The following is a 15,101-nucleotide window of genomic DNA, read 5'->3' on the forward strand; positions in this document are numbered from 1 at the left end:
CTGTCTCGGTATCCTTTTTCATCTTGTCTAATATTGTGTCCACATTTGGCCCAAACAAATAATCACGGTTTACAGGTTGATTGAGTAAAGTACTCTGAACCTCATTTTTAAACCCAGAGATGCGGAGCCACGCATGTCTTCTAAGTATGACACTGGTATTGATAGCCCTGGCTGCTGTGTCGGCCGCATCTAGCGCACATTTGATGGAGGCGTTAGATATTAGCTTTCCCTCCTGTATTAGGAACTCTGCCTGTTCCTTATAAAGGTCAGGTAGATTCTGGAGAATTTGCTCTAGTGTGTCGTAGTGTGCCCTGTCGTACCTGGCTAATAGGGCTTGTGAGTTTGAAATTCTCCATATGTTAGCTGCTTGAGCAGCTACCCTTTTGCCTGAAGCCTCCAGAATTTTAGACTCCTTGTCAGGAGGTGGAGCCTCGCCAGTAGTCTGAGAATTAGCACGTTTACGTGCATTGGATACTACCAAAGAGTCTAAAGGCAGCTGTCCCTTAATGTATATAGGGTCCACTGGTGCTGGTCTATATTTCTTCTCTATTCTGGGGTTCATGACTCATGCCCTGGTTGTTTCCATAAATATGTCCCCTGCGTATTTAAGCTCCCCCTTTAACATTGGCAATGTTTTGACTGATCTTTCAGAAGTGTTGGAAGTGTCGAAGAGGAAGACTTCCTCAATGGGGTCTGCATGCATTTCCACGTGGTGATTGTATGCTGCTCTTTCTATCAATGCATTGAAAGCTGCTGTGTCCTCTGTTGGTGAAGTTTTAACAGGGTATGCAGTATTGTCTTGAATGGGCTGAGAGTCTGCAGGATCTACAGGGTCAGACCATGGTTGATTTTGGTTGTCCTGGTCATTGTCCACAAGATAATTGTACAGTTAATTATCCTCATATTCCACATCCTCATCTGTGTGTGTGGGAGAATATGTATAAGCCTCTTGCACATGTGGTCTGATAGGCTCAAAGAGAGTTGGAGATGTAGAAGAGTCTCTTTTCTTTTTTAGTGGTATTTTATAGGCCTCAGCATAAGTGTCTGGTCTGATATTCCTTTTTAATAGGGTAACTCTGCCAGTATCGGGGTCGACACACAGTTTTGACTGTTCTTCTGTCGAGGGATCTTGCTCTTCAGGTGCTGGAGCTCTTCTCATCGCCTTTCTTGTTTGTGTCGGTACGATTTCCATTGTTGGTTCGACCGCTTTTGGCCTCATGTGCGTTGGAAGTCCAAATTTTATCGATCCGAGGGACTTTTGTGTATCAACAATCTTTTTAGGCTGTATGAACTTCTTCGGTGCCGTAATTGTTATCGACCCGACTGTTCTCGTTTGTTCGATAACCACTTTTTGGCCTTGTGTCGTCTTCGGAGCTTGCTGCTTCGGAGCAATGTTTTACTGCCTCGGCTCTACCGACCCCTTCGTTTCGATCCTTGCCTTCGGCTTGAGTGTCTTTGTTTGCACCGTCTTTGGCTTGTCGACTTTCTGTTTCGGTTCGACAACCATCTTCTGCTGGAGTCCTTTGTTTGTGTTGCGTGGTGTCGACATCGATCTTGTCAGTTCGACTGCCTTTAGCTTAGGCGTGTCCCTGGGTGTACTGGCTCTCGGCTCGACAACCCTTATATACGACCTAGCCGGGTCGACGACCATGTTGTGTTTGGTCGGCTCCGATGGATCCACACCTCTCGGTCCGAAGACTGTAAAGTCTATCAGTTTCGGTTTCTGTTTTGCTTCCTTAACTTTTGGTTTCGATATTACCAAGGAATGGTAATGTTGCACCGATGCCTCTTGTCTTATATTCTTAGCCGGGCTGAATTGCGGGGCTATAGAATCGATGTTATGATCTTGGCTAAGGCCTTCCGGCGATGCCTCGACCTGAGCCTCTGGAAGTGTATCAGTAAATGTACTGGGCTCCGTACTCACGGTTGGCCCGTGTCCTTGCCGGAGGCGTCCTCGACGGCTCCGATGCCTGGATCGTCGTCCCCTACCCCGACGATGTCGTCTTCTTCGTCGACGTAGTAGCTGGAGTCATGTTCGGACCCCTGCTCCGACTGCTGGTCTGAGTCTTCTGCTTCGACGATCTCTTCGTCGTCTTCAAAGATATTTTCCGGGTCAGGCACTGGCTTCTGCCTTGTCTGCCTCGCTGCTCTTCGAATCCGAAGTGTCTTCTTTGATCGAAACTGCGCACAAGCTCAGCAGTCGTCTTCATTGTGTTCTGGAGATAAACACTTGTTACACACAGGGTGTTTATGTGTGGAAATTTCGAGTTACAGTTGGGGCATCTTTTGAATCGACTTCGTTCCATCGACGATCGGTCCCTTGGTGTCGAAGATGCCACGCGGCCCGATTCGACGTTCTGAGTAGAAAAACAACAGAAATAAAGTTGTCGGCACCGATCGAATAACAATACCGACGACCCCGAAGGCCTTTTGGCCTTTTAGAAAAGTTTTTTATCGATTCCGAACTCCGAGTTGGAAATTACATCCGAACCCAATGGCGGGAAAAAACAATCTGAGGATAGAGAGGATGCCCATGCGCACTGTAGTCATGGGGAGGAGCCACCTGTCTTGTGATACTTCGAAGACTCTTCCAGGACAACAATGTGCAATCATCCGGACCCAACACTAGGCAGCGATCTATGCACAGATATGAATTCAGCAGCCCACATGCCTCGAACAAATATGTTTCCCCATTAACAACGCAGTTAGTTTCCACTGTCCTATACCACCATGCTCATATTTACCGCTGCTTTAGCATTCCCTTAAAATGAACCATTAAAGAGCATAGGATAATGCAACCCTATCAAAGCATATCACTTGTCAATTCGTGCTCCTATACAGAGCATGAGCCAAAAACATCAAAATTGTCCTAATTTTGATTGGCAAAAATCTCCATAGCTGCGAGGCCTAGTTGTAGTGTTGTCAAATTGCTCCATATTGGAAGGACGTCTTATTGCCAAGCATAGATTTCAATTTACCAATTCAATACAATTTGGTACTTGCTCTCCTCAACAGGCTTACTAAAACAATTAGACTAGGGGCCTAACCTAGTTTTGACAAAAAGTTACTCGGTTGGCCTTTTTATAAGTGCCATAGGATATAATGCACTTGTAATATAGAATATGGATTCTCCTTCACAAATGAGTAACCTGTCCACCAAACTCTGGGCTAACACACATGACTAAAATGAGATATGGTGCCATTGTGGACTACCGACACAGATCTGCCATTAGTACCTAGAATGCTTGCACAGTGCCTCGACTGTTGCGGACAGCAGGACTATGTAGGGACAATAAAAAAGAAAAGATTAAAGCATGAGACAATATTCTGTACCGTAGTTGTTCTGTGAAGGGAAGGCGGTCACAGGAGAAACTCCATGATAGCCATCTTCAACTTTATCCAGCTGTGGGAACTTTCCCTGCGTCAAACAAATGATATTATTGGGAAAACACGATATTCAACATCTTTTATTAGGACATAACAGCTTGAGCTTTTAACAAGCTATTCATTTTCAGTGAACTCTGCTCCAATGCCAATGACAGCATCCACCTGAGTTTCAGGAAACTCCTGGGGGTAGAGCCTTTTTTTTTTTTAAACAGATTTATTGGTTCTCTTAGCATATTACACATCACAGCGTAGGCAGATAACATTTTACCACTTACCTTGTCCTTACTCCCGCAACGCTCATAGCCGCATAGGCATCCGTTATCTTGGCCCTCAAGTTCTTACACTGTGAATCACCTCACCCCTTCCTTTCCTGTGAATCATGGACGCCAGGGTGTCAGAATTCGTTCCAGTGTATTCAATGTAGTGGTTCAGTAGGGTGGGATGCCCTCCACCAGTGGTATTTGTCATTAATTGTATATTCTCCAGTTCATATGCTGTTCAGCCAAGTCTCCCTTTACAGTGTACAGGTCTCAAGAATCTATGTTACTATTTCTTATTCTAGTAGTCTCTAGGATGATCTTGTGGTGCCCAGTGCTGACGATACCTCAGGTGTATTTGTCCCTGTGGCATCTTCTGGGTGTTTCAAAGTATCCACTAATACTTCCCAGGCCCTGCTTCTGTTTAATAACCCTATCCCTCCCTCGTTTGGTCTCTCTGATCAGTACTCTTCCCTCACAGTCTGCCCACCTCTCCAGTTCTTGTCGCCATGCAGCCTTGGATGAAGAACCTTACGTGGATAATACAATGAAGTATGATGGCTCTGGATCAGAGTTAATCCAAAGTTTTTACTAAGTAGCAAATGTAGCCCTGAAGAACAGACAGGAAAATATTCCTACTTCAACTGTTTATTTACTAGAACTGGATCAGCTGGCAACCCTAGAATGTACCCAAATCTGACATCTTAAAATATATGGTAACTCGTATATTGACAGAAAACCCTAAAACAAAAGACTAACAGGGAAAAAGGATCTGTCCATCTACAATCCATCAACAGCCCAGGTCGGATTAGGCTGGTCTTTGCAGCCACAACATATGGCTTGAACCACACCTCCTACCTGTACTAACTTACCCTCTCACTCCGCTCAACATCTACCTCATACCACCAGAATGAATAGGCACATTGCCGATCCCAGTATTCTAGCATATTAACCCAGACCGTAACTGGCGGCACGCTAAGCTTTAGCACATGGAGTAAAAGGTAGAAGTAGAAGTATATCGCTTTGACACCTTCTTGGGAAATTTTTATGAAAGGCATCCTCACACAGAGAAATACATCAACATATTTCAATTCTAATAAGAGATACCCACTCTTTATATGGAAGACTGGTGTGATTGGGAAAGCATTACCTGCCAGAGATTTGTGCGGTTCGCTTGAAACTTGTTTCCCCAGGGATAGATTTTACCTGTAAAGAGAGGAGGGGATTAAAATGGGTAAGTTATGATGCCTGCGCAGGGATCTGAATTCTGAGTTGGGTGGTATTAAAAACAGCCTGTAACTACCAGGTGCTTTAAATACCTCACCCTTAATTACATATTGGCAGGTCAAAGCAGCAGAATTTAAGATGTATATAACAGCAGATAGACCATGAACCTTCACAAATGCAATTCAGTGCCTTGCCAGGAGTATGAAGGATTATATAAATGTAAATCTCCATTACCTGGCTCTATCCTTCTTCCATCCATCTCTTCTATGCTAGCTTTCCACTTTGTGTCCGATTTCACTCTTACATTCTTTGCTTCCCTTGCCCTTGTGAATACATACTTCCCTCGTTCACTTGCCACTATAATTCATCTCTCTTTCCCATCACTCAACTATTTGCATCTTTTCTTCCTCCAGAACAATTTTCCCTTTCACCCTTTACCTTTGTTAACTTGCTAATTTTGTGACCACAGCTCTCCGACTATGATTCTCTTCCTCTATATGGCATTCATTATTCCACCATGCTGCTCTTAACCTTTTCTTAGCATGTCATTTACTCCTTGTTCTTAGACAAGGTTGTAAATTGACTGTTATCCATTACAGTGAACTGTAGACCTATGTGATATTTACCTGTGTGGATCTCCATGTTGTACATGGACAACGCTCCGGTTGAGTTGTATTTTATAAAAATGCATTATAAAGAAAAACATTTCAACACATAGCAGTTGTTCTAATCATCAATCTATATAATGTACAGTGTAATTTCTCTAACAACCATCATACTTGAAAAGCACAGTAATTCTACTAATGATCACTTAAATCACAAACCAGTTACATAAGACACATCTGGACTAGAGTGTCAAAAGTGAAAACCGAGCATACCATTGAGACCTCCTCTAGCTGCAAATTCCCACTCTTCTTCGCTGGGCAGCCTCTTCCCTTTCCATTCGCAGTATGCCCGTGCGTCGTTCCAGCTTACCTGGAGTACGGGATATTCTAACCTCTCTTTAATGCTGGATCCAGGGCCAGTGGGCTAAAGGGGAGGACAACAACAGCTGTCTTGTAAACACACTTCCAATGGGTTGGATTAACACAATGTATCCAGAAAGCAAAGAGATACTACCATGGGTTGTTATCATTATTGTAAAACAATAGTTAACAGGAGGACACCCCGGGCGATATAGAGTGCTATTAAATTAAAAGGGACACATATAAAAAAGAATTTAGGAATGCCATAGGCTCATGCGCAGAAAGTATGGGTACACACTACACTTCAGATTGTCACAGCAAATCCTTTAATTATCTCCAGGCCGGACAGGTAGACTCAAGGTAGCCTACTCCACGGTGCAGTAAGAGCTTCTAAAACAGTTAATATTCACTATCTCCCGCCCACATCCGCCTGCTGAACTAAAAACAAACACCAAGCAGCGACTAGGTGTTATTCAACCACTTTTCTGAACAAAATATTAGAAAGTGTAGTAGGATAATACACATGGAAATGCTGATTTATGTCACGGTTTTCAAAGAAAACACATTTCAATGAAAACATTTAATGGAAAAGAATTTCTTTTTTTTAAAAAAACATAAAAATTCATTTTTAAAACATTTCTACAGCTTGTTTTCCATGACTGCCAGCCAATACAACTTTTAGGAGCAGATGAGATGTGCTCTCCAAATTTGATCTCTGGAGACTTAATGTGGCCATGCTGAAATCTATTCATGAGTTGAGCACCCATGATGACAAATAGGTGTCCTGGGTGCAGTCTAGACCTAAGTGTATGAAGGTAGTGACGCCCTGTGTGGATATGTCAAGTACAGGAAAAGTGTGATCATGGTGAACATAACATTTAGGGACCATGTTTTTTTTTCTAATTGCCCAAAATTAAAACATCTTTTTCCTGTATTGAACTTTAAGTGAGTGGGGTCTCCTAATGAAATTAAAACTCTTATGAACAGAAATCAACTGCACCCACAACGTTCCCATCTAGTTGTAGGTGCACCTGCACCCCTTTAGTTGAAATTACATTTTTCCTTATTATAGATTTATATCATCTTACTTCTTAGAGGGAGTGTATAGCTTTATTTTGTAGTTAATTTGTACTTCTATATGAACCAGTTACTTACCCTGGAGCATATTACATTTTTCCATTATAACAAAAACAAAAGAGCAATAGTGTGTTTCTATCCTTACAGCAAGAGACACATTCAAAGATTTAAGTCAGCTTAACGATTTGTGATTTCTTATATAATCTCGCCTTCCATTCACAGCCTCGATGAGAACTACAATTGCAGCAGTCCCCCTCTGCCTTCATAACGTCCACTACCATTGATGCACATTTCTCTTTCTCAGCATCAGCAGGATCCCTGCTCAATTAATTTTCAGCCAACATGCTCTTAAGTTTCTCTACATAAAGAAAATGTGTCTTGACTAATGTAGCAGGTTCCACAGAGGTTTTCTAAAAAACTTCTTCCTACTACTAAAGAAAATTCTCACCATGAACTCTATTCAAACTCTTTAGAGACTTCCCTACATCCTCTTACAGCATGCACACTGGCTCCTGGTGCTAATACAGCTCTTCATCAGCTACACACTCTTGTATTCCAAACAATCAACGGCTTTGCATCTTCTCAACTCGCTCAGTCCATCAACATCTACATCCACAAACAAACCTATGCTCGTTGTTTTGTCGAAATACTAGATATCTTTCCGACAATGAGTCCTGATTCACGACTTTTCATCTCTTAACACCTCCACAATTGATTATGCTGCCTTGCTGACATGGGGAAGGAATGCCTTTTACTGTTATTTATCATTAGAAGTATTTATGTTTCAAAACCGTAGATCTAGCACAGTGGAGCACTAAAGTATAATAGCTAGTAAAGAGGTATTAGCGTTTTACATATAATATATTAGAAGAAAACATATTAGAGAATGAACATTGTCGCCGACAAAATATTTAGGCCGGCTTCTCACACGGCAGACTCATACATATGTCCTGTCAGTTCATTATAACCTGGTAATACAATCGCCTTATGGATATTTTTTGCACCTTTGTGTATAATGTGCTCTGTAAAGTTGCTCTTGTCAAAATGCATTAATTAAATAAAAATAATCATCCCCAAGTTCTGAAAACAACCAGGTCTAAAATGACACCACACATGGAGTTTGGTGCAATTTAAAATGGTCAAACTTGATATCAATGTCATCAGAACCGAATCTGCTGGGTAGTTTGTAAATCTCAAAAAAGATCAAGGGAGAAGGTGGTCCTACATGGATCCAAACCCTTGAACTGGAGGTGTCTCCTTACTCACGCATCTGACTCCTATATGCACACATGTGTATGCATGCACACCGGCGCACAAACACATACACACAATTGTAAGCAGCGAGTGATTAACTCACTAAATCATAAGGTCAACTGGATTACTAGTTTATATTTAGAAATGTTTAAGTGCATATAGAACTAATTAACAGATATGATGGTGTCGCAACTGAGTGATTTGCAATGTGATATTAAGTTGATGTGTATGCACTTGTAGTAATGATTCATGCATTATACTGTCTTTATCAATCTGTCACCACTCTAAATGAGTATCATAAAAGTATAGGTTAAAAAATGTTTTAAAGAAAAATTGACGGATACGAAAAAACATATTGAACCAGCCTGGTGGATCTTTTAGATATCAAAAACGAATTCTAAGATATAATATTCAAAGTTGGAGCAAAATAATGGCACACATTAAAAAGTACCCTGAAAATAAAAAAGACCAAAGGGTTAGAGATTAGCCACCTTTTTCATTGAAGAAAACAATTATATGGAATGCCTTCTGCATAAACAGTTGCTTGGTAATTTCTATGGAAGAATCAAGTTACAGAAATGAGGAGCAGCTAGAAAAAAGGCATTGGCACACATTTTAGACTGGTTAAATTGTGCATAGTAAAAATGTAGAATATGCATTTCCAAAAACGAACAGCAATCTGCAATGTAGATGTCACAGAAGTAGTGACCACCTTATATGTAATGCAGTAGTAATGGAGTTGCGTTTAATCGCCATCCAGAAAGAAATTAAATGCAATATCGCCTTCAGGAAAGAGGACTGCATTGATACTAAATGGCATGAACACCATAGACTGAGGGAGGGGAATCTGATACAACATGTACTAATTTTTATTTTTGTTTACAACACAGTAAGTCAAAACACGTAGAGTGAGACCAACTTGCTGATTTGTGCGAGAAAGCAGAAGTGCCTTGAGTGTCTGGTTGGTGGCGGGCGGTCCTGCTCGAGGGCAGGGGGGGCGGGGAGTGGATTTGCCCACTGTTGTGGGTACTGACCGTTTGGTCAGCCCCAGGCCTCTTTAGGTTTTGCCTCGTCGAGAGCTGCGCAGTGCGCAGCTTTTCGGTGCAGGCGAAATCTAATGTTAGAACAGTGTGGCTTGGGAATCCGCCCCTCTGTTCCATTGGCTAGCTCCATAAATGGAGGCTAGCCATTGGAACAGAGATCTGTCCGTCATGGCCGGACCAGATTCGTGGGCGTTCCCGCGATTTCTTCCCTCCCCTCCCTTTTCAAATTGTCATCGCGGCGGTGGGCGGAGTTTCTTTTTTTTATGTGTTTGTTTTCGTCATTCCATGCCGACCACGGCCGCCGGAAGAAGTACAGGTGAGTGCTTCGTTTTTCTTGCCTTCCCGCCCCCTCTCCCCCTGTCCTTGTGCCCGTTCCCACCCCCCTCCCGCTGTCCGTGTCCCACTTGTAAATGCTTGTTGGGTATTGTTTTCCCTTCTGGTCCATCTCTCTTGCTTTTCTCTCTCGCTGCAGGTTTCGTGCAGTGTTTTCCCCTCCTCTTCTCTCCCCCGTGCACTTGTTTCCTTCCCACTGTACTGCTGCACCCACCTGCCCTCGTGCTGGGTTCTTCAGGCCTGGCTCCCGTCCGAGCTTAGGCCGGAGGCAGAGCGTATACTGAGGGCAGCTCTGGCCCGAGTGCGCATTGAAGACCAGAGCGTGCGCCAAGAGCTCATAGAGTGGAGGGTGGAAATCTAGATGCCTCATTGCTTTGATGTCCCTCACCTGACGGGTGCATTGTGCACTCAGGGCGTGTGCCGCGAGGACCATTTTCCTATTTACACAAAGGCGTTTACAGTAGGTGCCCAGGGCAGAAATGTGTTCTGAGGGAAGGTCGGCCGTGAGCACTCAGGAAGCACTGAGGGAAAGGGTGTGCACTGAGGTTCAATAACACACATTGTATTCAGGAATGGTGGGGGGGGGGCATGGCCTGTGTGTTGTTTTGAGGGGGGGAGGGGTCATAGTGCACCATGGGTTCCAGTCGTGATGATTCTGCCCCGGGGCTGTGTTTGGTCACTGTTTTCTGGACAGGGGATGTGTCCTCCGGGTGGGCCAGGTTGGGGGTCGGTTTATGCACGGAGGATAGTATTGTGCAGTCGCCGGCTGTGCTCCTCGTCTGCTGCTGCTTCTGGTCACAGTGGGGGGTAGTCTATCGAGTATTTTCTGCCTCACACAACTAATCGAATTTGGTTGGGAGTCTTGCGCTTAGCCTGTGGTGTAAATGACGAACAGATGGGAAATCATTGTTAACTAAGTGGCCCCGCCCTGTTTCCAGTGTGTGCGAGTGGTGGCTGAGATGTGTACATCGCAGGGTCCAAGTGCAGCTCTGGCCTGTCACAACGTCATCGCTCGGGCTTCAGTGTTTATAAGGCACGTACACGGGGAGCTGGGCGCAGGGTGCAATCTGTCGGTATTCTGTGTACCTGTCTGCCCATAGCTTACTCTGTAGATTGAGTTTGTCTGTCTAACTCACTGCCTGGCTGACTAAGGGCTACGTGTCTTTCTACCTGCCCGCTGCATTACCTACATATATGCCAATATGTTTTTCCTGTCTAGTTGCCTTTAAGTCTGCTTGTCTGTCTGCATGTCTATCTAGATGCATCGTACTTGGCTGTCTGTCGGTATATTTAACTGAAGTGCTAGCCTACATACCTGCTTGTCTCCTTACCTGTATATATAGCTGCATGTTTACCTGTCAGTCCCCCTCTCCTTGTGTCTGTCTTCGTTCCCGTCTCCATGTCCCTCTGTCTCCATCTGTCTGTCTGTCTGTCTTCCTATGGCCTACTTCTTTCCCTGTCTGACTATTTCTGACTGCCCTTGTCCCTCCTTATTTCCCTACCTACCTATATGCCAGCATGTCAATTGTGTGCCTTTATATCTGCCTGTCTCTCTGTTTCTTATGTCCAAAAACCTGTTTACCCATCTGCCTGCATGCTTGTCCTACCTTCTAGTCTTATCTCTCAATCTGCCTTTACGCTGTGTCTCTATCTATCTGGACTCTTTTTTTTGTATGTGCTATGATGTGTGAGCTGTGAAGCACTCTCTCCTTGCTTTATAATCCTTGCTTTATAATGGTCGAAGTTTATTCGGATGCGTCGAAAGGGTATTTGCATAAAATGATTGGTACCAGGTGGTGTCTTGATGCCAAACCACTGACTCCTGGAAGCAGGCACCGCTTTTGATGCAGTTGGTGTTCATTTAGTATGTTTCACATGGTTTACAGGCTTATTTGCCAGTAATGTGAAATGCTACACCGTTATGTTGCCTCCCACTCCACAGTTGCTTCAAGTGACAATTAATCTTTTTGAACAGTGAATGAGACAGGTTGTCGCGACTGTCGCAATGAATTCGCTCCCCTGAGACGGATTACGGTTAAAAGGGCTCACGCAGCTAATAGATGGTTCAACTCAGACCTCAAGGCAAAAAAGCTAGCTGCGCGGAGGGCTGAGCGAGCTTGGAGGAGAGCTTATTGCCCTACACTGAAAATTGCATACCTCTCCGTCCTCCAGACCTATAAAAAAGCCATTCTCGAGGCCAAGACAGTTTTTTATTCTAATAAGATATTAGCGGCTGAGTCCCAGTCCAAAGAAATCTTTGCCACGGTACACGAATTAGCTTCATCCGACAGAGCCACGGCTACGATCCCCCCTTCCCAACATCTACGCAACTCGCTCAATGATTTCTTCCTTGAGAAGGTTGCAAAAATTAAAATCAACATACCCCCCCCTCACCAACATTCGTCAAACCCTCTCCCCCTGCCTCTAAACTGACCATCATCCCTCCACTGACCTTGGAATCTCTTCCCCCGTTGCTCCAACGGGTAAAATCCGGCTCTCCTCTGGACTTTGGCCCTGCTCACGTCCTTAGAGAGATCTACTTAACTTATCCTGTCCCCCCCCTCACTCTCCTCAACGACTCGCTCAGCAACGGTGTTGTCCCCAACTTTCACAAAGCAGCGGTCGTTATTCCAATCCTGAAAAAACCTGGTGTCGACCCCTCATCCCCTTCCAATTACCGCCCCATTTCCCTGTTGCCCTATTTGGGTGAAGGTTTTGGAAACCCATGTCACCACCACCCTGAGCGCTCACGGGGAAGCAAATCACTGTCTCTCCCCCCGCCAGGCGGGCTTCCGACCTCTACACTCCACGGAGAAGGTAGTGACTTCAGTAATGGATGGACTTCGCGAGGGCATTGACACCAATCTCTCTCTCCTGGACCTGTCCGCCGCCTTTGACACGGTGGACCACTCCACCCTTCTCACCCGTGTCAAGGCGGCGGGCATAGAGGGCTCAGCCCTCTCATGGCTTGAGTCCTCCCTATGCGACAGGGCTCAAGCGGTCCACCTTGCTGGCTTCACTGCCGCCTCCCGTAAGGTGGAGTGTGGCGTCCCCCAGGGCTCATCACTTTCCCCCCTTTTGTTTAATTTATACATCTACCCCCTCATTTTTATGTTGCAGCAGCTGGAGGTCACGGTGTTCAACTACGCCGACGACCTCCAGCTAATCTTCAATCTTTCCCATTCCCCTTCGTCCGTTCAGAATGTTCAAACTGTTATGCTATTCATTCAGGACTGGATGAACTGCAACCACCTCAAGCTCAATCCAGACAAGACTGAGTTAGTCTTGACTGGAGGTGGTTTCAGTCCATGGTCCCCGTCATTTTGGCCCCCATCACTTGGTGTTCCCCCACTCCCGGTCTCTAAAGTCAAGACCCTTGGGATTCTGCTCAACTCACAACTCTCTGTGCACTCCCAAATTAGTTCGGTGGTATCCTCCTGCTTCTTTTCCCTCAGGATAATTAGGAAAATTTCTCGCTTTTTCTCCCTCCCGGCGTTAAAGGTCATCGTAATGGCTATGGTGCTTTCGCGCCTTGATTATGGAAACATAATCTACAACGGCACGCCGGCCTACGCCATACATCGCCTGCAGTTAGTGCAGAATCAGGCTGCCCGCCTGATTCATGGATTGCCCAAATACCATCGAGCCACTCCATTGCTGAAGGCACTGCACTGGCTGCCCATGAGAGAACGATCCCTATTCAAACTAGGCTGCCTCACTTACCAGGCCAGGATGGGCACGGCCCCCGAGTTCATCAGCTCAGCCATCAGTCCTTACTTACCGGGCAGAGAACTCCGTTCAACCCACATGGCACTTTTGACCATACCCCGCTTCAAGAAAAAGAAAGCCGGCGGGGCGAAATTTGCGGCCCTTGCACCAGTGTTCTGGAACTCCCTCCCCTTGGCGCTCCGTACTTCATCCTCCTATTTAGAGTTCCGGAAAAATCTGAAAACTTTTCTTTTTTCTAGCGCCTTTGCCACCTAGTATGCCCTCTCCTGTTGCTGTCCGCTGGTAGTAATCCTCAAAGCGCCATGAAACCGCTTGGTATAAGAGCGCTCAACAAATGTTTTTAAATTCAAATTCAATGTACATTTCTGTTGATGTATACCACAGACTGGAGGAATGAACCCTGGCTTCAGGGAACCTGTGTGTGCAGCATGCAAGGACGATTGCAGGTACAATGCAGGCTGCCACTCTCACTAAATCTGCCATATCTTCTTGCTTCCACATGTCAATCACAGCATCTGGCTACCCCAGGGGTCTGTTCAAGTTAGGATCCGTCTATAGCTGATTTACTCAAAGATTTGATATGACAGTGGATTCATGCATTCAGGGTTGTCTCACTCAAGTGTGTCAGTGGAGGCATGTATTAAGTATGGCCTCACTCAGGTGTACCAACAGATGCAGGCAGTGAGAATGGCGGCAGCCCAGGCAGAGTTGCAGCCCGTCCTGTGCTTGCTTCACTGCCTCCTAGCTGTGCTTGCTTCCCTGCCCCCTGGCTGTGCTTGCTTCCCTGCCCCCTGGCTGTGCTTGCTTCCCTGCCCCCTGGCTGTGCTTGCTTCCCTGCCCCCTGGCTGTGCTTGCTTCCCTGCCCCCTGGCTGTGCTTGCGTCCCTGACCCTGGCTGTGCTTGCTTCCCTGCCCCCTGGCTGTGCTTGCTCCCCTGCCCCCCCGTTGCTCGTGCTTGCTGTCCCCCTCCCTCCTCATTGCTTGTGCTTGCTGTCCTGCCCCGTCGTTGCTTGTGCTTGCTCTCCTGCCCTGCTATTGGCATTGTAAATGACAATGCCATTTATTTATGTTTAAAAAAAACAAAAATAAAAATAATGTCATGAGCAATGCCAATAGCTCTAACTTTTGCAAAGGCGAAACCATTGCATTGTAAATGCTGGTTTTCTCTATGTAAGCTTCTGCACGCAGCCTAAATAGAGAAAATGGCCCGCCTGGGGCGCGCTCTGCTGCGCCTTACAAATCACAACACTGCCATTGCAGAGTTGTGATTGGCTTAGGGGAGGAGATGGAGGCTGCGTGGCTGCTTCCTCTTGGGACCCCGCCACTGCCAGGAGCTGAAGCGGCGCAGGACTCACGACCCTGTAACTTAAAGTAAGGTTTTCTCACATTTTTAGGGCGAGGCCTGCGCCACTTCGTCAGAAGTTGGCGGAGTTTTGAAGCCCTCTTGTAAGGGTTTGCAGAAAAGCAGTTGAAAAATGCCAGACATTCCATTATGCGCGAGAATTTTCATGGTGTTTTTGTGGCATATGCTTTGCAATAGGTCCTGGCAAGGCTGTGTTATAGTAAGGTAGCACGCCATAGGCCGTAGGAATTTCTCAATCTAGACTTCCTGCATATTGTGTGCGGTTACGCGCAGGGGAGCGCAAGTAATTATCAATTACAGCTGTCAGGGGTAATGGAATCCAGATGTTCTGGGCGCGTTCACCAGTCTGCAGTGAGTGGCGCGCGTTCGTGCTTGTTCTGTGTTCTCCTTCTACCAAAGACATTATTCGCGTTTCCTCTTTTCATGCAGATCTGGTTTTCTTTACTGACTACAGCTGTGTTTATATA

General features: G+C 45.4%; 1 protein-coding gene across 1 annotated transcript in view; it reads right to left on the minus strand.

Moving 5' to 3' along the window:
- Window positions 1-15,101, minus strand: part of SUMF2 (sulfatase modifying factor 2) — a 175,501-nt gene that overhangs the window by 51,044 nt on the left and 109,356 nt on the right. The window contains exons 5-7 of the mRNA XM_086954575.1: window positions 5,750-5,900; window positions 4,795-4,850; window positions 3,334-3,418 (exon numbers count right to left, since the gene is read on the minus strand). Of these exons, the coding sequence (XP_086810701.1) occupies window positions 3,334-3,418; window positions 4,795-4,850; window positions 5,750-5,900 (292 nt within the window). The remainder of the gene's footprint in view (window positions 1-3,333; window positions 3,419-4,794; window positions 4,851-5,749; window positions 5,901-15,101) is intronic.

The sequence above is a fragment of the Lissotriton vulgaris genome, chromosome 2_1, assembly GCF_964263255.1.
Source record: "Lissotriton vulgaris chromosome 2_1, aLisVul1.2, whole genome shotgun sequence".
Classification (NCBI taxonomy): Eukaryota; Metazoa; Chordata; class Amphibia; order Caudata; family Salamandridae; genus Lissotriton; species Lissotriton vulgaris.